General features: G+C 40.8%; 1 protein-coding gene across 4 annotated transcripts in view; it reads left to right on the top strand.

Annotated features, from left to right (window-relative positions):
* Window positions 1-22,698, top strand: part of LOC140733628 (chloride intracellular channel protein 5-like) — a 129,169-nt gene extending 106,471 nt beyond the window's left edge. For all 4 annotated transcript variants that reach the window (XM_073057211.1, XM_073057210.1, XM_073057212.1 and 1 more), the window contains 2 exons: window positions 16,147-16,328; window positions 17,744-22,698. In XM_073057211.1, the coding sequence (XP_072913312.1) occupies window positions 16,147-16,328; window positions 17,744-17,911 (350 nt within the window). In that variant the 3' untranslated portion in view covers window positions 17,912-22,698. The remainder of the gene's footprint in view (window positions 1-16,146; window positions 16,329-17,743) is intronic.
* Window positions 22,699-26,006: the final 3,308 nt, after the last annotated feature.

The raw sequence follows: 26,006 nt of genomic DNA, 5'->3' as shown, positions 1-26,006 counted from the left end.
TTCCATAACTTCCTTACTTGTTTCCCACACCTTACACCATTCAATATCCTTCTCCTTAGTGAATACCGAAGAGAAGAAATCGTTCAAAATCTCTCCCATCTCCCTCGGCTCCACACATAGCTGACCACCCTGATTCTCTAAGGGACCAATTTTATCCCTCACTATCCTCTTGCTTTTAATATAACTGTAGAAGCCTTTCGGATTTACTTCCACCTTATTTGCCAAACCAAACTCGTAACTTCTTTTAGCTTTTCTAATCTCTTTCTTAAGATTCCTTTTACATTCTTTATATTCCTCGAGCAATTCCTTTACTCCATGCTGCCTATATCTATTGTAGACATCCCACTTTTTTCGAACCAAGTTTCTAATATCACTTGAAAACCATATCCCTCACTATCCTTTTGCTATGAATATAACTGTAGAAACCCTTCGGATTTATTTTCACCTTACTTGCCAAAGCAACCTCGTATCTTCTTTTAGCTTTTCTAATTTCTCTCAAGATTCTTCTTACATTCTTTATATTCCTCGAGCACCTCATTTACTCCATGCTGCCTATATTTATTGTAGATATATCTCTTTTTCCTAACCAAGTTTCCAATATCCCTTGAAAACCATGGCGCTCTCAAACTTTTAACCTTTCCTTTCAACGTAACAGAAACATAAAGATTCGGTACCCTCAAAATTTCACCTTTAAATGACCGCCATTTCTCTGTTACATCCTTCCCATAAAACAAACTGTCCCAATTCACTCCTTCTAAATCCTTTCTCATCTCCTCAAAGTTAGCCTTTCTCCAATCAAAAATTTCAACCCTGGGTCCAGTCCTATCCTTCTTCATAATTATATTGAAACTAATGGCATTGTGATCACTGGGCCTGACGTGTTCCCCAACACATACCTCCGTCACCTGACCTATCTCATTCCCTAACAGGAGATCCAACACTGCCCCTTCTCTAGTTGGTACCTCTATGTATTGCTGCAAAAAACTATCCTGCACACATTTTACAAACTCCAAACCATCCATCTCTTTTACAGTATGGACTTCGCAGTCTGTGTGGAAAATTAAAATCTCCCACAGTCACAGCCCTGTGCTTACTACAAATATCTGCTATCTCCTTACAAATTTGCTCCTCCAATTCTCGCTCCCCATTAGGTAGTCTATAATACACCCCTATAAGTGTTACTACACCTTTCCCATTCCTCAATTCCACCCAAATAGTCTCCCAAGACGAGCCCTCTAATCTATCCTGCCAAAGCACCGCTGTAATATTTTCTCTGACAAGCAACGCAACACCTCCCCCTCTTGTCTCTCCGATTCTATCACACCTGAAGCAACAAAATTATTATTATGGTGGTGTGGTTACCATATTGAGTGACTTTTGTATTGACGCTTGCATGATATATACAGTAATTTTATGCACTTTTCACAATTTATGAACAAAATCAATTTAAGCACATATGTAAAAGCAGAAACCATTTGATACCTGGGAATGGGCTGATTTCCTTCCCTGAAGGCTATTCATGAACCAATATGGTATTTGAATGATCTCCTGTTTCACAGTCAAAATTATTTGTATTCCTTCAGCTCTATTAATACAGGCCCTTTGGCCCACAAAGCTGTGCTGAACATGTCCTTACCTTAGAAGTTACCTAGGGTTACCCATAGCCCTCTATTTTTCTAAGCTCCATGTAGCCATCCAGAAGCCTCTCAAAAGGACCCTATCGTTTCCACCTCCACCACTGTCACTGGCAGCCCATTCCATGCAGTTACCACTCTCTGCGTTTTTTAAAAAAAACAACTTGCCCCTTACATCTCTTCTGTACCTACTTGCAAGCACCTGAAAACTATACCCTCTCGTGCTAGCCATTTCAGTCCTGAGAAAAAGCCTCTGACTATATCTGCATGATCAATGCCTCTCATTATCTTGTACACCTCTATCAGGTCACCTCTTATCCTCCATCGCTCCAAGGAGAAAAGGCCAAGTTCACTCAACCTATTCTCATGTGGCATGCTCCCCAATCCAGGCAACATCCTTGTAAATCTCCTCTGCACCCTTTCTATAGTTTCCACGTCCTTCCTGTAGTGAGGTGGCAGGAACGTGTTCCAGTTTAGTTTTTTTTCCAGCTGGCTGAAGGTAGCTAAGCACCTTGGTCTTTAAATTTAGTCTTGATTTCTGTCACTAGCAAAGGCAAGGTGTTCTTAAATAATTTTCCTCGAAATTATTAGTTGCTCATTATTCATATTCATGTAGCAGCAATCTGGATATTTGATTTGATCTATTGGTTGTGGCATCATGCGGCTCCAATTGCTGTAGGTTGTTTCTGCTTTTCCATGTCCATGGACAAACAGGAGATTCTGCAAATGCTAGCAACCCTGAGCAAGAAACACAAAACGCTGGGGGCAACATCTATGACGAAGACTAAACAGTCAACATTTCAGTCTGTGACCCTGAAAGGAAGGGGGAAGAAGTTAGAATAAGGAAGTGAAGGGAGTGAAGGCTTCTCTTTTTGCCTGCCCAGCATATCTCCCTGGTGCTTCCCTTTCTCTCAGAATCCACTGTTTTCTCCTGTCAAATTCCTTTTTCACCCTTTCGTTTTTCCATCAATCACCTCCCAGCTTCTTACTTTATTCCCCCTCTCTCACCCTCCACCTTATTCGAGCTTCTCCCCCTCCCTTTCCAGTCCCAGTGAAGGGTCTCGGTTGGGTTTATTCCTCTCTGTAGATGCTCCCCGACCTGCTGAATTCCTCCAGCATTTTGTGTTTGTTGCTCAGTATGCATGGACTCTTATTTTACCTTCAATCTAGAGATTCCTGTTGCTGCGGCTGATACAGATCTCTACGTTCCTTTCTGTCATTTTTCACTGGAGTGAAAAGAATCTCACAGGTTGGAAGTGGGAGTAGATAAATTGGTACCTCAAACCTGGCTAGTCGCTTTTAAAAACCTCATCTGCTCATGATAACCTTTCATCCCCTATTCATCAGACATCTATCTACTACTCGCTCAAATATTCAAAGCCTGCTTTCAGAGAGTCATAGAAAATCTACAGCACATTACAGGCCCTTGTACCCACAATGTTGTGCCAACCGTGTAACCTACTCTAGAAACTGTCTAGAATTACCCTACCATTAGCCCTCTATTTTTCTCAGCAACATGTACCCATCTCTTTAAAAGACCTCTACCATTGTCGCTGGCACTGCATTCCATGCACCCGCCACTCTGTGTGGAAAAACGTACCTCTGACATCCCCCTAGTACCTACTTCCAAGCACCTTAAGACTATGCCCCCTCATGTTAGTCATTTCAGCCCTGGAAAAAAGCCTCTGGCTGTCCACACGATCAGTGCCTCTCATTATCTTATACACCTTTCATCTTGCTTTGAGGAAGAATGTTCCAAAGAGTTATAACTCCGAAAAAAGTTTATCTCGTCTGCCTCACATTTAGATTTTGAATAAGGGGGGAGAGGTTTATTGTCCTATATAAAATCTACTTGATGGTCATATGCACACATAAATGTATGCACAGATGCAGTGGAAAACTTACTTGGAGCAGCATCACAGGCACATAGCATTATATAAGCAACGCTTATAATTGTACCGATCTCCAGCAGAGGTGAGTTGGTGTCATTAGTTTGTGGGCCGAAGGGCCTGCACTTGTGCTTTACTCTTCAAAGTTCTAAAGTACAGGTGCTGGTGTGCTTTATTCAAGGTTGCATCATCTATGTGCTGGCTCCAGGGTAGGTCTGCCGAGATGTTGGCAGTTAAAAACTATGAATTTGCTCACTTTATTCACCATCAGCTCTTCAGGGTGTGAGGGTAACGTATGAGAATAATAGTGAAATCTGAGAAGTGCTCAATTGACAATAACGACACAACCAACAGCAGTAGTAGAGTTCTGACTTTGAGAATGCAGCAGCACGGGAGGGTCGTTTTCATCCATAAAGAGCTGGATACTTGGAATGCATTGCCAGAGAGAATGGTTGAACTGGGGTCACTAACACATTCAAGTTTTTTTTCCTCTCAAAAAGCACTTCAGATGCTTAGATATGGACCAGTGTGGAACATGTGACTACTGCAGATGGATGCCCACTGACCTACAAGGATATACTGCGCCAGATGTTCTGTTTACACACTGAACATTTCTCACTCTGTGCTTCACTGGGTGCCCCCCCCCCCTTATTCTCAAATGCTAACCCATAACTTCTCTTCACGTCCGCACAGTCCAGTCCTTGAAGATCCTACAATCAATTCTCCTATTGCTCAGCTAAAGTCAAGACCCTCCTTGTAAGGCAACTTGTCATTTAGGTATCTGTCGCACGGTCTGTCTCTGAGCTACTCCAATACTTAGATTAGGAGAATGAGTAAAGAAGTGGCAGATGGAATAAAATGCTGGGAAGTCTATGCCCATGCTCTTTTGTAGAAGGAATGAAATTGTTGACTATTTTCTAAATAGAGAAAAAATATTTTTTAAAAACTGAGCCACAAAGAGACTTGGAAGTCCTTGTACAGGATTCTATAAAGATTAATTTGCAGGTTGAGTCTGTGGTGAGGAAGGCAAATGCGATGCTAGCATTCGCTTTAAGAGGACTAGAATATTAAAACAAGGAAATAATGTTAATAAAGCCTTTCACCATTCAATAGGCTTCAATGAGGTCTAAGACCAGATGACACAGCCTCAGAACAGAGGGGTTTACTTCTGGAATGGAGATGAGGAATTTCTTTAGCTAGAAAATGGTGAATCTGTGGAATTCTTTAGTGCAGGCAGCTGTGAAGGCTAAGTCTGTCTGTATATTTAAGGCAGAGGCTGATGGATTCTTCATTGGTCAGGGCATGAATGGGTACGGGGAGAAGGCAGGAGATTGGGTCTGCAAGGAAAACTGAATCAGCCGTGATGGAATGGCGGAGCAGACTCGATGAGCCAAACGGCCTAATTCTGTTCCTATGTCTTATGGTTTTATGGTCTAATACAATAATATAAACTGTAATTGTAATATTAATGTACAATAATACAATAATTTTATAAATCAGGATATGATTTTCCAACTTTTGTATTAGATTCCTATTGCAATAAATAAGAGTCTAACAATAACATTTCCTGATTATTGCTCCACCTGTATACTAATCTCTCTATATCCCAGATCCTTCTATATCTCAGAGCTCCATGATCAATAGCCATTCAAATTATGTACTTGTTTTTCTCCTGCCATATTGGATACTAATGTATTTTTCTACATCACTGCATGTTTTTTAAATCTCCCTCCATTTGCCAGATTACAGCACACTCGGCTAAAAGAACTCATGCCCTCTTGAGAACTGCTTTCCTGTTTTTGTGGTGTTATCAAATTCAGCAGACACTTGCTTCAGTGCATTCACTTAAGTCCTTAAAAGGTTGCGGCCTCAGCAGCACTGATTCCTAAGGCACGCTAGATGTTCCATCTTTCCAACCAGAAGAGTCATTTACAACTGTTCTCTTTCCCTGTTAAGCCAGCCAGTCTTCTACACACACACTAGTATGTTCGTACCTACGACAGTAATGTGCCAGTGCTCACGTAGTTACTGATTACAAAGGAGATTTCTACTGTTACTGATGAACTGCAGTCCTTCCATTGACGCTTGCATTTCTTCTTTGCTTGCTAAATCCATTCTGAAGTTGTTTACTTTACGTGACAAAAGCACCTAACAGTCTTACGGGCAGATGGTTGGTGTGAACTTGGGTTTCAGCAATACTGTGGCTGGCCACTCCAACTGACGCTGTCAATATGATGCATCTTTAGTAGGTCAATTAGCGAGAAACGGGCCAGTTTCTTTTTATCACGAATGTGCACAGATTCAGACTGACAACCAGAAGCAAGCATGTGGATTTGCAGATGGCTGTTTTTACATACACATCATACATGTACACTTATGAGCATTTTCCATCGTGTACTTAATATTATGGAGGGGGCTGGGGGGATGTTGGTGGGCATGTTCCTGTTCTGCAGGGTTCAGGATTTGTAGAATGGAAGGCGGTCATTCTGCTGCGTCCTCTTATGACCAGACAGAAGCCTGATCATTAACCATGCTCTGGTTCTTTATTGTAAAAATGGAAAATGTTCTAATAAGCCTGAGGATTACTTTTAAAGTTTAATTATCATCTTAATCAATAACTTGTACAGACAATGTCAATTTTTATGATGATGTACTCTTTCCCTTCCTTCAACACATCCTCTCCAAGTTCGCATTGCCTATTAAATCTGTCATCTGTCACTGCGCTCATGAGTGGAGTCAAAAAACTTAACCCAATCACTCAATATAAACCGGCTGCAGGACAGACTCATTTTCATCTGAAATGTTATATTGTCATTATTGATATTTATTGACCAATTTCAACATCTCCTGAAGTGAAGGGGAATCTTCAGCAACTGGACTTTTCCTGGGCCAGAGAAAATACAACAGCACGTTTCCTGGAATGGCTTTTTAACATAATCCATTAGCTTATGGTCTCTATTAATTATATGAGCAAGATTTTATGTTAGTGTTGTTTATTAACCTAAATTGAAATTCTCCATTTGTAATAGGGGGATTAAAATGCAGCTTAGGATCGATGATAGGAGATTATTGTGGACCATGCATGCTAGGAGCCACACTCACATCCCCATCTACATCAATGGAGCTATAGTGGAGTGTGTATGAAGCTTCAAACATCCTTGGTGTCCACATTTCCGAGGATCTTACCTGGTCCCTGAACTCCTCCATCCTGATCAAAAAGGCGCAACAGTGCCTTTATTTCCTGCGGAGCATCAAAAAAGTTCACCTCTGTCCCTGGATACTGACGGACTTTTACTGCTGTACCATTGAGAGCATACTCACCAACTGCATCTCAGTGTGGTATGGCAATTGCCTTGTATCGGACTGCAAAACACTCCAGCGGGTGGTGAAAACTGCCCAGCAGATTATCGGCACCCAATTGCCCACCATTAAGAACATCTACCATAAACACTGCCTGGGCAGGGCGAAAACTATTATGAAGGATACATCTCGCCCTAACCATGGACTTTTTACTCTCCTCCCATCCGGTAGGCGCTACAAGAGCCTCCGCTCCCGCACCAGCAGGCACAGGAAGAGCTTCTTACCTGTGGCTGTGACCCTGCTGAACCTCACATCACAGCGCAAAGCAGTATTGCACCCATATTAGGCTGTCTCAGTACTTTTATATTTGTATGCTGTAGCACTTTTTATTCGCTGTTATTTTGTAAATAATACTTTTCTTTTGCACTTCTGGTTAGATGCTAATTGCATTTCATTGGCTTTGTATCTGTACTCGGCACAATGACAATAAAGTTGAATCGAATCTAATCTAATGACCTAGGCCTTTGGCAACTGGTCCGGCAGCTTAATGCAACATAATCCCCTTTTCTCTGCAGCCCTTTCCACGGGTCAGCACTGTAATGGGATCTACATACCGTGTAGCTCTAGCACCTCCTCACACCGCAACACCCTCGAGAATAAATATGCCTCCATTAACGCTCCACCCTCAGCACTTGCACTGTAAAAGTTGGCCAAGGTGTCATCAGCACCTCCCAAATCTGAAACATGCGCCATCTGTGAGACCAAGGACAGTATGTTCCTGGGAAATGGTCTGAAAATTCCACTTTATATTTGTGAATCATCCCAACTTGGGAACACAATCATTTACCCCTCCACCATCCCCCATCCCCTTTCTCCATGTCTGGCCATTACCTTCCTCTGGTGCTCCTCCCCCCTTTTTTCCCATGGCCTTCTGTTCTCTCCTGTCGAACTTCCCCCTTCTCCAGCCCTGTATCACCACTCAACTTCCCAGCTCTTTACTTCATCCCAACCCATCCCGGTTTCACCTATCACCTTGTGCTTCTCTCTCTCCTCTCCCCCACCTTTAAAATCTACTCACCTTATTTTTTTCTGCGGTCCTGCTAAAGGGTCTCGCTCCGCAAAGTCGACCGTACTTCTTTCCATTGATGCTGCCCGGCCTTCTGAGTTCCTCCAGCATTTTGTGTGCGTTACTCAGATTTCCAGCATCTGCAGATTCTCTCTTGTTTGCCAACATTTGCTGATGGTGGGTCAACATTCTGCAGCACTGAACCTTAAGCCATGGTGCGAGCTCCTCTAAGAGCTACCATGATTCAGAAAGGCAGCTTACTACCACCTCCAGCAGAATTAAGAGTGGATGATAAGTGTTGGCCTGAGCAATGACAACACATGTACAAATAAATAAAACTTTTTTTTTAAAAAAGTGCTCTACTTCCCTTCCCGCTGATGGAGACGTTAGAAAGGGATCAGGAGTAGGTCTTTGACTCTGGGTTGTGGTGAAATCATGTTGTAGCTGGTGGTAGTTGTGAAGGGTGATCTGTTGAATTTGGAGGTGGATGTAGTGCATGATTGGCTTGTTTCAATGCTGTACGTCTGAAGAAGATATTGCTGAGGCACCGTGTGGAAAGATACATCAGGGAAGCAGCGATGGCAAAGATAAAGGAACTGGGGATTGAAATAGAGCCATTGCAGGAGGCAGGGTGAGATAAAGGTTCATCTTTCCCTCAAGTTATAGTGCATTATGTGTACAACTGTGCTTTACACCCTGGTTCGGAGAAACATTGTCTCGTTTCTATGTACATTATATGTTTACATACATGTATATAGTTGACTTGAAGAATGGTCAAGCAGACATTCAGTCAAGGTCAACATTTGATTATCCTTCTGAATTACTTGTTGCGCATGCGTAGCGGCCATAGTTCCGTAGCTGCTCGGTCTAAATACTGTGCACCACTGTGCAAATGGCTGTTGGACTTCCTGAGCAGCAGACCTCAGATCGTTGAGATGCACAACTGCTCCTCCCACCCAATCATCCTTGATATGTGTGCCCCCCAGGACTGTGTACAGAGCCCAGTGCTGTACACTCTGCTCACACATGACTACACCCACCTGAGCAATCACATCCTCAAGTTTGTTGATGACCGGACAGTGGCGGAGCTCATCATCAATAACGATGAGATGGCCTACGGTAAGGAGATGGAAGAGCTGGAGGCCTGATGCTCGACAAATACCACTTCCTTAATATCAACAAGAGAAAGCAAATGGGTATTGGCTTCAGGAGAACTTGCACCATGCACACCCCACTTCGTATTGGAGGTAAACAATGCCAAGCACCTGGGAGTGCATGTTACACACAATCTCTCGTGGTCCCAGAACACTTTCTACACAGTGCAGAAAGCTCAACAATGCCCCTACTTTCTGAGGAGGCTGAAGAGAGCTGGACAATGCACACCTCTACAGATAGGCAGCCAAGACCGTCCCCACAAGCTGCGTTGTGGCAGACAGGAAGGCTCTACAATGGATAATCAGAACTGCCCAATGCATCACTGGCACCAGCCTACCCACCATCAAGGGCATATAAAGAGAAAGGTGCTGGAAAGGATTCAACAACCTCTCAAATGATCCCACCCACCCTGCTTATGGATTGTGTGTTTCTCCCACTCCCATCAGGGAGGAGGCATCCACACCAGGACCACCAGACTCAAAAATAGTTACTTCGCCCAAGCAGTAAGGCTGATCAACACGACCACCACTATTATTTCCTTGGGTACAGCCAAGTGTCATTTATGGACATACATCCAATCTATGCATATAAACTACTTTATGTATTGTGTGTGTTTTTTAGTATTATCATTGTGTTCTTTATCTTTTTATTGTGCTGCATCGGATCTGGAGCAACAATCATTTAGTTCTCCTTGTACTTGTGTACAGGAAGTGACACAGTAAAGCCTTCATTGACTGGAGCCCACAGATCCCTTTGTTCTTCATAAACTACAAACATAGCTGTTGCTTCCCAAATTCCTGTCTTTTATACTCCCAGCTCCATGTTTAAATCTGTTTATATGGTGTCCCATTCCTACCAAAACTCTCTAGTCTTTGTTCTTTCAAATCCCCCGCATCCACTTGCATGATGAGCTAAGATTGTGGTGTAAAGACAGGTTGGAGAGCAAGTTGTGAAGATGACAAAAAACAAAGCAAAGGGCAAATAGATAGAGATGAGGTCACTAATTTGGAGCACTAAAGAAATGTCATTCCTATTGTTAGAGGAATTAAATAAAAGGCAGCAAGGTTATGCTTCAGTTATTTGAGACATTGTTTGGAAAATGTTTTGAGTACTGTACATTCAATTGGTCTCTTTCCTTAAAGAGATATCAATGCATTGGAAATTGTTCTCAGAATGCTATGTCAAAGCAGATTTTTTTGGAATATTTTAAAAGTAGAGTTAAGGTACTTAATTCAGGGAGATGGAGTCACAGTCAGGTCAGCCATTTTTTTTTTACATGGTCAAGCAAGTGGAAGAGTTGAATGGCCTTGCCTTGTTCCTTACTTAATACTAAAAAAATGTGGTGAGGTAGTGGTCATGGGTTCAATGCCCATTCAGAAACCTGATAGCAGAGGGGAAGAAGCTGTTCCTGAATCATTGAATGTGTGCCTTCAGGCTTCTATATCTTCTCCCTGATGGTAGCAATAAGAAGAGGGCATGTCCTAGATGTTGGGGGTCCATAATGATGGATGCCACCTTTTTGAGGCATCATCCCCTGAAGATGTCTTGGATGTTGGCGAGGCTAGTGCCCATGATGGAGCTGACTGAGTTTACAACTACTTGCAGCCTATTTTGATCCTGTGCAGTGTCCCCACCCCATGCCAGTTAGAATGCTCTCCATGATACATAGAAAACCTACCACACAATACAGGCCCTTCGGCCCACAAAGTTGTGCAGAACATGTCTCTACCTTAGAAATAACTAGGCTTACGTATAGCCCTCTATTTTTACTAAGCTTCATGTACCTATCTAAAGGCCTCTTAAAAGACCCTATTGTATCCGCCTCCACCACCATTGCTGGCAACCCATTCCATGCATTCAGCACTCTGAGTAATAAACTTACCCCTGACATCTCCTCTGTACCTACTCCCCAGCACCTTAAACCTGTGTCCTCTTGTGGCAACCATTTCTGCCCTGGGAAAAAGCCTCTGACTATCCACATGATCAATGCCTCTCATCATCTTATACACCTCTCATCCTCCGTCGCTCCAAGGAGAAAAGGCCAAGTTCACTCAACCTTGTTTTCATAAGGCATGCTCCCCAATCCAGGCAACATCCTTGTAAATCTCCTCTGCACCCTTTCTATGGCTTCCACATCCCTCCTGTAGTGAGGCGACCATAACTGAGCACAGTACTCTCAAGTGGGGTCTGACCAGGGTCCTATATAGCTGCAACATTACCTCTTGGCTTCTAAATTCAATTCCACGATTGATGAAGGCCAATACATCGTATTCCTTCTTAACCACAGAGTCAACCTGCACAGCAGCTTTGAAGGTTCAATGGACTCGGACCCCAAGATCCCTCTAGTCCTCCACACTGCCAAGAATCTTACCATTAAAACTATATTCTGCCATCATATTTGATACATCTCTAGAAATTTGTAAGTGTCTTTGGTGACAAACTGAATCTCTTCAAACTCCTAATGAATTATAGCCGCTGTTATGACTTTTTTTGTAGCTGCATCGATATATTGGGCCCAGGTTAGGTTCAGAGATGTTGACCCTTGGAAACTTCCATTTCCTGCCCTCTCTCTCTGTCTTTTGATATCTTCTTGTGGCATAATTATTCAAAATATCTGTGGTTCATTTCATTTGTCTCATTATTTTTTTTATTTTAGATTTTCCCAAAAGCCCAAGTATATTTCCTTGTATGTCTCAATGCCAAATATTGTTTGACAACCTTCCTGTAGAACGTCTTGGGATGCAACCACAGTTAAGACCAAAATTAAATGTTTTTTTCTATACACTCACATGGGCCTCATTTACATACAATGCCTTTTGCTGTTTTATTTGATGTGAGAAATGAATAAACTCATTAATTATGTTTTGTGTCCTTTCATGTAGTTAGGTATGTCTTCCATAATAATTCACAACTTTTTGCTGATGAGAGGACAGTGTTTTAATTATGATCCTCGGTGTAGCCGCAGCCTGTACCAGATATGAACCAATTAAAATTTAATTGTCATTGACTTGCAGCAACAGTTCCTCTGGAAGGGAAGTCAGTGGAACTTCAAATAACAAACTGTCTGTTGGCACAGGATTCACACATCTGTTCCTTAGCAACTCAAGCAAAGGCTTTACAGCCTCAAGAGTATTCTTGGAGAAATTTGTAGGCTGTTTAACAGCATTTTGAGTGTGACAGTAACATCCAAAATTCAGTTTTATTTTTTACTGTAGGCTTAGTGTCTGACCTGTAGGAGGCCATTAGTTTAGAATCCCCAAGCTACTTTGTGCAACTTTTTCTTCATTAGGCACATTCCACTTATCAAATTTCACAGAGTTTTTAAGAGCTGCTTGACAAGGAGCCAAGTGCATGCGGCAGAATCAATAATTTAGAGAGTCAAAGTCATGTGTTGTACAAATATCTGATAATTTTTTCTTTAGTTTTGTTATCTACAATTACCCTTTAAGTGAGTGTGTTGCTTTATGAATGGGGCTTATGTTGTTTTTCTATGTGAGAATCAGTATAATTTCAGTCTCCAATGACAACCCATCTTGTCGGGATTTCTCCCCAGTATTCTAGTTTCCTCCCACAGCCCGTAGACCTTTGGGTTGACTGATTAATTGACCATTAAGTCATCCATAGTTTGGAGGCAAATGGTACAGTCTGTGGTGAGGGTGGGGGGAATATGGGGAGAATAGGTTAGGAAGCAAATTAATGGGAAGTTGGATAGTTCCACGTGTTCTCTGGTCTTTCAAGGCTGAAATGCCAAATGGTAATATGAAGATGAAGACCTGACCTCCACAATTCAATGCATGATCGAAACTGGCTAAATATTTGCTGGTAACACTTGAACAATGAACATGTGAATGTATCAGTGTGCCAGGTCAGTCACAGATGAGTTTGGCTGAAATGTGCTGTGCTAAACAGTCTTATTGGTATAATGTCAGTTGAAACAAAATTGTATTTCCATATGTTTGGTATTGCAGTCGCAAAGTAAATAATTGGGAAAGAATAAAAGTGCAGAAAAATATTTCAATGTTAACCTGTGCTGTAAATGATCTAAAGATAAGAATAATAGTAATACTGTAAATTGGTATTGGTTTATTATTGTCACATGTACCGAGATGCTGTGGCAAAACTTGTTTTGCGTACCATTCATACAGATCAAATCATTACATAGTGCATTGAGGCAGAACGAGGTAAAACAATTATGCAGAATGAAGAGTACAGCTGCAGTGGATGTGCAGTGCAGGCAAACAATAAGATGCAAGAACATAACAAGATAGATTGTGATGTTAAGTCTCCAACTTACTGTAATATGGCTCCATTTAATGGTCTTTAAAAAGTGGGGTAAAGGCTTTGAGCCTGGTGGCAAGTGCTTTCCGGCTTTTGTATCTTTCGCTTAATGGAGGAGGGGGCAATAGCGAATGTCCAGGTGGGTGGACATTATGCTGTCTGCTTTACTGAGGCTGTGAGAAGTATAGATAGAGTTCCTCGAGGGGAGGGCTCCTTCCTTTCCAGTCCTGACGAAGTATTTTTGTTTGAAACATCAACTGTTTCTTCCCTTCCTCAGATGCTGCCTGATTTTCTGAGTTCCTCCAGCATCTAGAAGGGGGGCTGGTTTCCATGATCTGCTCAGCTGTGTCCACAACCCTCTGCAGAGCGGTTGTCGTAGTAAGCCGTATGGATCCAGATAGAACTATATTTGGATTGTAAGATAATCATAAATAACTTTGTTTTGGCTAAGCATTCATCAGTAACTTGTGTAACATTTGTCATTTTACATTGCTGAAATAGTTAATTATAACACGAGAATATGTGGATTTTCTTGACATATTCGGAGAAAAGTTAGGTGAATGAAAGTGCATGTTTAAGATGTTTACTTATTGCACTGAGCTGGGCACAGCACTAGAAAAACCTGCATGGATGTTTAAAAAAAGTACATTAAATTATCTTGATGCTGTAATGGATCAACAAGAATAGAGAATCTCTCAAACCAGAAGGTTGATTTACATTTCAGATGCTAATTGAACAGCAGACATCATGAGTGACGGTCAGGCGTGTGGTATTTTGGGGTATTTGTGTTACGCATTCAAATCTAAGGTCTCAAATAGTTGTCTCAATGCATCTTCTTGGCTCTCAAAGGAAGAGGTGTTAGATTACTGCTGGGTAGGGACAGGAGGTATGATTTGGGAACACTGAGCTCACAAACTAACAGGAGCTTAAAATGTTAGGCATAGAGGAAGGGACAATTCTTTCCCTCCTCAACCAACTGTGAAATGATCTGTTCTTTGGTTTGCGCTGTTCTTTTCTCATCAATCTCCACCAGTCCCTTTATCAAATTCTGTTCTCAATAGGGAAATTGCAGTTCTGAAATAAATTTGAGTAACACACTTGTCAATAACTTTCATTACAATCCCCCCCCCCCCCCCCCAGTAAAGCATGGAAGTTGCTTGCCAATCTTGTGTGGGACGAAATAATATTCACTTTTTAAAGCAAGGAACATTAACAGTGTCATTTTATCAGAAATATGCAGAACTGTGTCTGTCAGGAATATTAGAACATTTTTGCAACACACAGGCAGGATTTTTTTTCATACCAGTCGTTAATTATTTGTTTGTACATGTATCAAGGCAAAGAGCAAAGGATTTCCGTATCTGGTTCTTCCAGGCTAGCTTGGGTCACAGGTGATGAACAAATACAATTTATCAAGTTTGCCTTGATTATTGTGGACACGCCATTAAGTTGTATATTGATCACAGTTGCTTTAGAGTGGTTAGACTTGAAAGTAGTTGGTTCTAGAGATAAACATGATTACATCATTAATTCAGCCTGCTCACATTAAGAATTAATCATTGCTTCTACCAATGGAGTTGAAATTCAAATTCAGCAAGCCACAGAAATGGTGGTAAGGTGTGGGAGTAGTTGATGGACAGAATGTCCATAGACTGACCCATTTTCTTTCTCAACATCTCCATACATAGCTTCAATGTGGGACATTGTACCTCCTGTGCAGAACTCTAATGTTGCCTACTTAAAATTTCATTGTCATTTATCTTTTTTTTTTATTGTTGGAGGAAGCAAGTTCAGATGTCTCCATTGATAAAAAATTTATTTTCCAAAGAAAGTGAAACAAAGATGGACCCAAGTATAGGTTTGTAATGTAGTCTGGCTCTTTTATATTACGACAGTTCTTGGAGATGTAGAACAGAGCAAGGTGCAGTGCCAAATTACAAATAGTTCTTGTCTGTGACATCCTCTATGAATGTGACCTTGGAACAATTGGAATTGAGTGCATGTAGAGTCATACATGCATACAGCATAGATACAGGCCTTCAGCTCAACAAGGCCATGTTGACCACTGTGCCAGCCTAACTATTCCCAATTTCTAAGCCCTACTCCTCCATCTACTCATCAAAGTTCTTTTTAAATGATACGATTGTAATTCAATCACTTCCTTTGGCATCTCATTTCATTTACTCACCTTCTATGTGGAAAAATCTGTCCCTCAGGGCCCTTTTAAGTCTTTCCCTTCTCACTCTATACACATGTTCCCCAGTTTTGGACTTGCCTACCTTGGGGAAAAAGACTTGCTGTCCACTTTTTGTATGCCTGTTAATTTTAAACATTTCCATAAGCTTGGCCCCCATTCTCTCGTGTTCCATGGTTAGCTGGGCCTAACTCAGGCCTCCTAGTCTTGACAACACTCTCGTTAATCTTCTCACCATTCTTTCCAATTTTTTTAAAATCACTGATTTTTTTTTGTTGCAACACCAACAAATTGCGTTCAATACAACCAGTTCCCGATTACATTTTCACTGTTTACCCCAGCCGTTCCCCCCTCCACCTGCATTCTTTCCAATTTAACCACGTCTTTCCTGTAGCAGGGTGACAAAAAACTGTACACAGTACTCGCAAGCGTGGCCCTGCCAGTGACTTGCACCACTGCTCCATTTGCTGCAATCCCTATGCTCGGTTCCCTGACTGGTGAAGATGCTGGTGAAACTCAGTGAGTTAGGCAGCACCTGTGGAGAGAGATAGAATTGATATTTTAACTCAAAACCCTTCTTCAGAACTGATAACCTAAGAGTAAATGTTATTTTTTTTTTGTAATTTCCAGGTCTTGCAAAGAATTTGATCAAAGCCTTGAAGGGGTTGGATGAATACTTGAATACTCCATTGCCTGATGAGATAGACGCCTACAGTGTTGACGATGTAACTGTGTCTCATCGCAAGTTCCTTGATGGCGATGAGTTTACGTTGGCTGATTGCAATATCCTACCCAAGCTGCATATCGTGAAGGTAGCCCATCCCTTGGCTCTTATTGTGCATGTTTCTGAGTGCCTGAGAAGGGAGTCCCTGCTGCTTTGCCCCTCCCGCAGCATGGCAACGAGCTCGGGTGGCATGGGCAGTGTGGGTATTTTGAAGCCCAAGGCAGGATGAACACATGTATGAAAATGTAAAGTATTTCAAATTTGTGGATTAATACAGTTAATATTATATGAGGTTACTGTCCAGTGCTAATGTATGCATGGTACTAAACCGCATTGTTTACTGTAACATTTCACTAATCAGATATCAGTGTTCACAAAGTCTACTTCTTCAGTTTCTTTCTTTATCCTGGATATGACTACAGGGATCCAGTATTTTTGTTTTGCCAGTGTTGTGATTTAATTGATCAATAAACAGCAGTATAAATCCAATAGTTTTGAAAAATGGCAGATGAAATTTAATGCCGACAAGTGCGAGCTGTTTCACTTCAGTAGGACCAACCAGTGGCGGGTTGAGCACTGAGGAGTGTGGTAGATAAAAGGGAAATACAGGTACATAATTCATTGAAAGCGATGTCACAGGTTGATAGGGTCATAAAGCTTTTGGCACTTTGTTCTTCGTAAAGCAAGGTACTGAGTACAGGAGATGGGATGGTATGTTGAAGTTGTATAAGACGTTGGTGAGGCCCAATTTGTGTGCAGTTTTGGTCACCTACCTACAGGAACGATGTAAATAAAGTTGAAAGAGTTCAGAGAAAGTTTACAGGGATGTTACTGGGATTGGAGGACCTGAGTTATAAGGGAAGGTTGAACAGGTGAGGATTTTACTCATTGGAACATAGAAGCTGAGGTATATAAAATCATGAGGGGTACAAATAGGGTAAATGCAAGCAGGCCTTTTCCACTGAGACTGGGTGGGGCTACAAGTGGCGGTCATGGTGAAAGTTTAAGGGGAACATGAGGGGGGCAGAGCATCACTCAGAGGGTTGTGAGAGTGTGGAATGAGCTGACAGCACAAGTGATGCATGAGAGCTCAATTTCAACATTTAGTAGAAGTTTGGATAGTGCCATGGATGGTAGGGGTGTGGGGGATTATGGTTCTGGTGCAGGTTGATGGGAGTAGGTAGATTAAATGGTTTAGCACAGACTAGATGGGTGAATGGACTGTTTCTCTGCTATGACCCTATGACTCTAATTTTAGAAGTTTGTTTGTCTTGGTTGAATATTAAGTGCAATAACTTTTATAATTTAATGACCCTTGCAACCTTCTGCACTTTGATCATTCATCTCACCTGCAAGACTGCTTCATGTGGGTGAAGGACACGGAACTCTGGCAGGTTAGAAGACGGGAAGAGACAGGATGGTGTTTGCTTCAAAGCAGGGTGAAAAGGGGGATAGTTTTAGCCCAACATGCGCTTTAATCGTTTTGCTTCTATTACTTTGCAGGTTGTGGCAAAGAAATATCGGGACTTTGAGATCCCAGCGGAGATGAGTGGAGTCTGGCGATACCTGAACAATGCCTACGCTCGGGATGAGTTCACCAATACTTGTGCTGCAGACAGTGAAATCGAAGCTGCTTATGCAGATGTGGCAAGAAGACTTTCGAGATCCTAAATCAGCAAGGGGTTCATTGAAAATCAGTTTCAATGATAAAAGACTGCTTTCATTTGCCTTGCCTTTTAAACCTAAATTCATCCATTTGGCACCATTACATTTCAGCTGTGTTCACTTTAGTTGGCATTCTGCTTGTAAATAAGAAATGTGCTTAATTGCTCATGATCTTTTTATTCTTCCCCCTCCCCACCTCAGATTAATCAATGCCTAATGCCTTTCGTTTGCAGCTTATTGCTTGTCACTAGAATTGTATGTGGCCTTCTAAGAAATTCAAACAAGTGGGCTTGCTCATGGCTCCAAACTGGAATAATCTTACTCCTGGGATTTCACAAATGCTGCGAGTTCTGTCAATGTCCCCAGCCATATTGTTAAAGAAGAATGAAATTGAATCACATCAACGATTGAGTTTGAAGAAGAGAACTCAACTTCTCAGTCATTATGAAGAACTAAAGTAGGACTCACAGGAGAATGTCTTTAACCAGTTAGTCTACATTAATCACTAGAACTTCAGCTTCAAGAAGGCAGCGTTAAAGTTTTACTACTTTATATCTAACTGATTGTAGCTTTCTATTTTTGAGACCCTAGAGGCCTGTGTCTGAGAGGCAGTATGTCTCAAGTAAATCAGATATGAAAAATTATTGGACACACAAAACCAAACAACTCAGTTATGCCTTTGTACAAGATTGTTCTATCACAACAGGGATGCTATACTTCACTTACATTGCCGCCAATGTTATTGGAGGCTAGCTTCTCATACAAGTGTGACCCACTTACTTTTTTCTCTTTTGTTCATTTGACTTTTAAGGATCGAGTTAAAGCAACTTCAAGGATGGACTTCACCTAGTCCTTAAGATCATGAGACATTAGGTTATCTGATCATGGCTGATTTATATTTTCCCTTGTAACTCCATTCTCCTGCCTTCACCCTATAACCCTCAACAATGTTACTAATGAAGAACATATCTATCTCCACTTTATGCATATCCAATGAATTGGCCTTACAGCCATCTGTAGCAATGAATTCAACAGATTCACCACCCTCTGGCTCAAGAAATTCCTTCTTATCCCTCTTCTAAAGGGATGTTCTTTTATTCTGGGGCTTTGTCCTCTGCTCCTTGAATCTCCTGCTACTGGAAACATCCTCTCCACATCCACTCTATCCAGGCCTTTGAATATTCAGTAGGTCTCAATGAAATTCCTCCTGCTCACCCCATCCTTCTAAACTCCAGCCAATGCGGGCCCAGAGCCATCAAACACTCCATGTGTATTAACCCTTTCCTCCCCCAGGATTATTCTCATTAATCTCCTCTGGATATTCTCCAGCGAGCATATCCATCCTTGTGTATGGGGCCCAAAACTGGTCACAATACTCCAGATGTGATCTGGCCAGCACCTTAAAAAGCTTCAACTTTACTTTCATGCTTAAACTAGAAAAGAGCAGACAGAACCTTTTTTTAATTTTGCAAGTAAAATATCAAGATTTTTAGAGAAAGCCCAACTAAATACTTTGCATAAATTTACATAATACATAATTTTACATAATTTATCCTAAAAATTTAAATCGTGAAAATAATCGACACGTGTTTTGCAGGTAAAATTATGCAGAATTTATTGTAGGAAATTAATGGGTTGATATGTGTATGGTATTAATCTTTAATGAGATGATTTTTATTTCTGATATTTTTTCTGTAGTTTTACCAACAGAATGGAAAAGTGCTGCAACTGAGAGTGGTTATCATATTAGATTTTCTTATTGATGGCAGTGACATTTTGATCCCTTATGATCCTGAAAGAGACATACAGACATCTCAGAACTTTGGCCAAGTTGTCTTATCTCATTTGGCAGGAGAAATATAATCGGCTGATTGAAATGTATTTTAAAGTGTGGGACTTTAATGTGAGCAAGGGAAATTTTAATTCACTGTAGGTGTTAGTATGTACCCTGCGTTATAGCAGTTTGGTTCATGGAAATTCGCCCTTATGGAATTCATGAATAAGTACTTTTTAAAAAAAAATTATATTTGAAATATCAATTCACTCTTACAGAATTTATGTGAGAAAAAAGTAACTTAAAATTCAAAAGAACCCATAAATTTTATCAAGTCGATGTTTTGGGCTGAGACCCTTCATCAGAACAGGAATAAACATTGACTGCATATTCCCCTCCATAGATGTTGCTTGACTTGCTGAGTTCCTCCAGCACTTTGTGTGTTCAAGATTTGCAGCATCTGCAGAATTTCTTGTATTTACAATTTTTTAAATCAATTTTTGTCAATAGTTTGATGGAAAATTACAATACAGATAGTTTTCTAGAAATGCTGGGGATAAACTAAATTGGTGAAATAAAAATGAGCTTAATCATTAGAAAAGTAAAATATAGATGGCTAAAATGCGCCCTCTGGTGTTGCTTCTAAAACATTGTCAAAAAAATTGTCAGAACTGAATCAACAGTCTGTAATTATTTGGACTTGTTTGAAATTTTGAACTTTTAATGAGACAGATGTGAGCTTGCTTTCTGATTAAAAGAAAGAACATAGGATTACTGGTAGCTGGGCCAGCTAACACTCTTTTGACTTGATGAAGTGTAAATTAATATGAGTAAATTCAACGTCTCAATGACTACCAGAAACACCACATTTTTCCTTCACCCTCACACATTGATGGTTGATGAGGTAGCAACATTGGTCATCTCAAGAGCCATTGTTTGGCCCATTTATTTGTTAGTTCAGCAGATGAAGTAGGTAGTAGCTTTAGCAGGCTGGCACAAGTATACTTTACCCCCTTGCAAATTCTTCCTGATATCAGCAGAGTACAGAAGTTTTTTTTAGGCAAATAAGTACAGAAATTAAATTCAGTTTTACTCTAAGATGTTAAAGGTACAAATATTGTACCTGCCATTTTGTTTTTACAGTATTTTGATAAATGGCTACGACATTGTTTAATCAGCTGAAGTTAAAAATTCATCTTTTCAGATATACAAGTTATTTTTCTCTCTGTTTAATAGTTTTTGTATTAATTAGGCTGGATGGATTCCTCTGAGAACTAATTGCATTTGATTAATCATTGAGCAACATTACTTTTTCTGGACACTTTTAAACGAAAACACGTTCTTCTGGTAATGTTGAACTGTCATCAAATGAAAGCTGGTAGGTCCTCTTTTGTGTACTGATACTTTCCTGTGTGCAAACCTAGGGTTCTTCTCTTGGGAATACAAAAGAATAACAGTAAGAAGGTATGGGGTTATATATACAAGGCTGGAAGTTCCTAAAGCAGGTTCCTCCTTGGACCATCGTCCCCCACAACGGTTTCTGTCTGTATAACCATCAAAATGACTTTGGGCCAGGGGTTCCCAACGTGGGGTCCTTGGATTGGGACCCTCTGATTCAGGCCATCTCCAGCTTTGAAGGTACAGAATTCCTTCCTCTCTTGGGGTGTAGTAGGGTTAGCAACGCCATCAAAAGATGTGTTTGAAGCAAGCGTTTTAGTACTTTGCATAACCCAAGCCTCTAATCTGTTAGCAGCTGAACAGGGAGGGAATACTACCAGTGGGTAATGGGCACTGGCTATGTTGTTACAGGAATTAATGCAAGTCTAATAATATCATGTAGTTGTTCAGTACCTGAACATTGAAGAGTAGACACTGGAACACAGAAAATCTTTCACTCACTTTAGTGTGCATGGGGCAGCATCTATTCCTGTGGGCAGGTGTTATAAAGAATGCAGATAATAACCCTCTGATTTCATAACACAAAGTGGAAGGCAGACTACTCCGGTGACAGTTAAATGCTATTTATCAGATTGTCACTTTTCTTTGACAATGAATGTAACTTCAGCGGGTTGGTGGTAAGATTTAGAACCTATTGTCAGGCTTTTTCTCTGAAAGCTGAAGAGTGACTTGGAGGCTTTTAAAATTGTAAAAGGTTTTGATTAAACAAAAGCAATTTCCTCTGATTGGGGAGAGAGCCAAGAAAATGATCAACTTAAAACCTGCTACTACAAAGATGAGGAGAAATGCCTTTTCAATGGGGATTGTTTAGGATGTGAATATTTACCACAGAAAGCAATTGTAGATGTACTGTCCAAAATAGAGAGGATTAAAGTTTTAAGTAAAATATAATGGGGTGAGGAACAGGTTTAGTTTTGGGGTTATTCAAGCAAAGAATATAAGAGTTCACTGGTTGCTATCTGTATAATAAATGGATATGATACTTTAAGTTATCAGTTGTAAAACGTACCTTACCCTTTTCTGGTTTGTGTCCTGTACAACACCCATTTGATGCACAAATTTGGAAGTGTATTGAAATGGAAAATACAAACTTCTGTTTTAGAATTTTTTTTAAAAGGGCCCTTCAGACTTAGTTAACTAAAATGTGATGGTGTGATCCTTTGCATTAGGAGCTAAGCATATAACTCATCTTAATTTACACTGAATTGAGTGATATTAACAAGTTTAGTTATGAATAAAGGTTTTTTGTTTCTTATTGACTACATGATTATTATTTTTCTTAACTGGAACTTTTAAGTGATTATAGTGAAGACTTCACTGAAAAGTTGGCCCATTGTTGTTAGCTTGAGATGTGTAATTGTGTTTTATGGACAAGCGTATGGCTTTATAGTAAGACTGTTTAAGAATCTTAACCACAGAATGTACAATGAAGAAAACACTGGACAAAGATAGATGCTGAAGTGATTTAATTTTTTGCTCTGATTATTTGCACTGGTTAGATAATTGTGCCCAGACTTGACCAGCAGCTGCTAAAGAAATAAAATCATATATTTTCACAACATTAATTGAAATCTTTGTCTTTCTAAACAACAAATTAGCTCATATTGTAACATTCTCATTAGTTGGGATTGTGTTTACATATTGGAACTCAATGTAAGGGTGCTTTTTCACTTAAATACTGTACTCTTTAACAGAGTTGCTCTGGTGGTTGCATTCCACCTTGCCTATCATCAGTGGCTTGTCTATCACTGGAATATTCTCTGCATTTTCTATCATCTGTAGTTCGTAAATGTGAAGCAATGGTGTATATTTTGGAATGATTTGGAAGTCAGTTGATGTGTTTCTCCAGAGTTGGAATTAGTAGCACAAGATTCAGATTTTACAAATCTGAACCAAAAAGAGGTTGATGTCTTTTTTTACCAATGACATCTATGTTTTTTCTGTATTTCATGGCTATCGGGAGAAGACAAATATCGAAGTTGCATTGAACATGCATCCTTTGACAATAAAATGAACCTTTGACCTTTAGCCTCTGATGGCCGGGTCTGGTATTCTGGACACTAATGTACAACTGATTGAAAGTTGCATTGATAGGTGTTAATTGTCACAAAGGGTTCATCAAGAAATACAATTCATTCCCTTCAGCAAATGATTTGAATTCAATCCTTTGCACACAAAATGCTAGAGGAACCCAGCTGGTCAGGCAGCATCTATGGTGAGGAATAAACAGTTGACTTTCAGGCCAAGACCCTTCATCAGTTCCTCTGGCATTTTGTGTGTATTGCTCTGGATTTCCAGCATCTGCAGAATCTCTTGTGTGTATGAATTCAGTCCTTTCCCATTTGAGCTCTTTAAATTATTTGATTTTTTCCTTGTAATCAAATCTCACTTGTACTGAGCTTTGAAATAGTAGCTTGGGAATGGTTTTTATGGGGCTTAATTAACTGCATTTGGCTCACTGGCCAGAATTGGTGTCTGCCCGTGGCCTTGGTTTAGAGGGATGAATGGGCAACAGTCAGTACTTGTAAGTATTGAGGCCTCTGATAGGCTGAAGCACTGATAGAAATACAACTATTCAACTTAAAGATCAACTTTACATTTACAGTGTCTATAAAAATTATTCAGTCCCTTGAAAGTTTTCATGCTTTAGTGTTTTACAACATCGAATCACAGTGGATTTAATTTGGCTTCTTTTGACATTGATCAACAGAAGAAGACTCTTTTGTGTCAAAGTGAAAACGGATCTTTACAACGTGATCTAAATTAATTACAAATATAAAACAAAATAATTGTGTAAGTATTTACCCCCTTTAATATGACACATTAAATAATCACTGGTGCAGCCAATTGGTTTTAGAAGTTACATCATTAATTAAGTGGATCTCACCTGTGTGTAGTCCTGGTGTTCAATTGACTGTAGTAAAAATACACCTGTATCTGGAAGGTCCAACTGCTGGTGAGTCAGTGTCCTGGCAAAAACTACACCATGAAGACAAAGGAACACTCCAAGCAACTCTGCAAAAAGGTTTTGATTAGCACAAGACAGGAGATGGATACAATAATATTTCCAAATCACTGAATATCCCTTGGAGTACAGTTAAGTCGATTGTCAAGAAGTGGAAAGAATATGACACAGCTGTAAATCTGCCTAGAACTGGCCATCCTCAAATCCATGCACCAGGTTTGATCGATGTAATTTGGGAGAGGTTGTGTCTCCAGTGGAACACTGGCAGTGACAGTGCAATCGGGCTCGGCAGCTAGACTCCAATGTTAGAGTGGAGTGACAAATATGGCAGAATTGCCTGGACTAGTATTGGGCCTACGTCAGCTGGAGTTGTATTTATCTGCTTGTGACTGAACACTGATTCCCTAAGTAACCAGTAGCCATGGTCTGTCCAGTTCAGTCTCTTACCTTGCCCAACCCCGAACTTACCCACTACACTTGATGACAATTACTTATCTAAACTAAAATGAGAGCAGAAATGGCTTCTCTTGATAGGAATCGCCTCTCTAGAGCATGCTACTTAAACTGCCTTATTTTAAACAATACACACACAATGCTCAAAGAATTCAGTAAGTCAGGCAGCATCTATGGAAATATGGAACAGTCAATGTTTGGGGCCAAGACCTGGTCTTCCCATTGCTCTATGGAAATATCCATTTCCATACTTGCTGCCTGTCCTGCTGAGTCTCCCCAGCATTTTGTATATGTTGTTCTGGATTTCAAACATCTGCAGAATCTCTTGTGTTTATTACTTTGAACAATTCCTTACTGATAATACTTCAGTCTGGTAAGTTAATCAATTGATGTCACAAATTTGTAGAACTATTTCTTAAATTAGATTGAAACCCCAAGTGCAAGACCACAGACTAGTTCACAATCTTAAAGCAATGTTTATTCTTATCATTTTATGGGTTAATTTTACCACCTTATGCAACAACAGGACAATGCAACCAGATAAATGTTTTCTGACAACAACATACACAAAATGCTGGTGGAACACAGCAGACCATGCAGCATCTATAGGGAGAAGCACTGTCGACGTTTCGGGCCGAGACCCTTCGTCAGGACTAACTGAAAGGAAAGATAGTAAGAGATTTGAAAGTAGTGGGGGGAGGGGGAAATGCAAAATGATAGGAGAAGACCGGAGGGGGTGGGATGAAGCTAAGAGCTGGAAAGGTGATTGGTGAAAGTGATACTGAGCTGGAGAAGGGAAAGGATCATGGGACAGGAGTCCTCGGGAGAAAGGTGGGGGGAAGCACCAGAGGGAGATGGAGAACAGGCAAACAACTAAATATGTCAGGGATGGGGTAAGAAGGGGAGGAGGGGCATTAACGGAAGTTAGAGAAGTCAATGTTCATGCCATCAGGTTGGAGGCTACCCAGCCGATATATAATGTGTTGTTCCTCCAACCTGAGTTTGGATTCATTTTGACAGTAGAGGAGGCCATGGATAGACATATCAGAATGGGAATGGGACGTGGAATTAAAATGTGTGGCCACTGGGAGATCCTGCTTTCTCTGGCGGACCGAGCGTAGGTGTTCAGCGAAACGGTCTCCCAGTCTGCGTCGGGTCTCACCAATATATAAAAGGCCACACCGGGAGCACCGGACGCAGTATACCACACCAGCCGACTCACAGGTGAAGTGTCGCCTCACCTGGAAAGACTGTCTGGGGCCCTGGATGGTGGTGAGGGAGGAAGTGTAAGGGCAGGTGTAGCACAAATGTTTTCTGAACTGTGGTGGTGAATGCTGTTCACCCAGTCCATGTGTAGATGGCTCTATCTGCTAAGTAACTAAGTAACTTGGGCCCGTGGGCAGTATAGCAACCAAGAGAACAACTTCCTAGTGTTGCCCCTTAACAGAGAA

The sequence above is a fragment of the Hemitrygon akajei genome, chromosome 9, assembly GCF_048418815.1.
Source record: "Hemitrygon akajei chromosome 9, sHemAka1.3, whole genome shotgun sequence".
Classification (NCBI taxonomy): domain Eukaryota; kingdom Metazoa; phylum Chordata; class Chondrichthyes; order Myliobatiformes; family Dasyatidae; genus Hemitrygon; species Hemitrygon akajei.
Note: the sequence above shows the minus strand (reverse complement) of the source record. Positions and strands in the feature narration are given on the sequence as shown.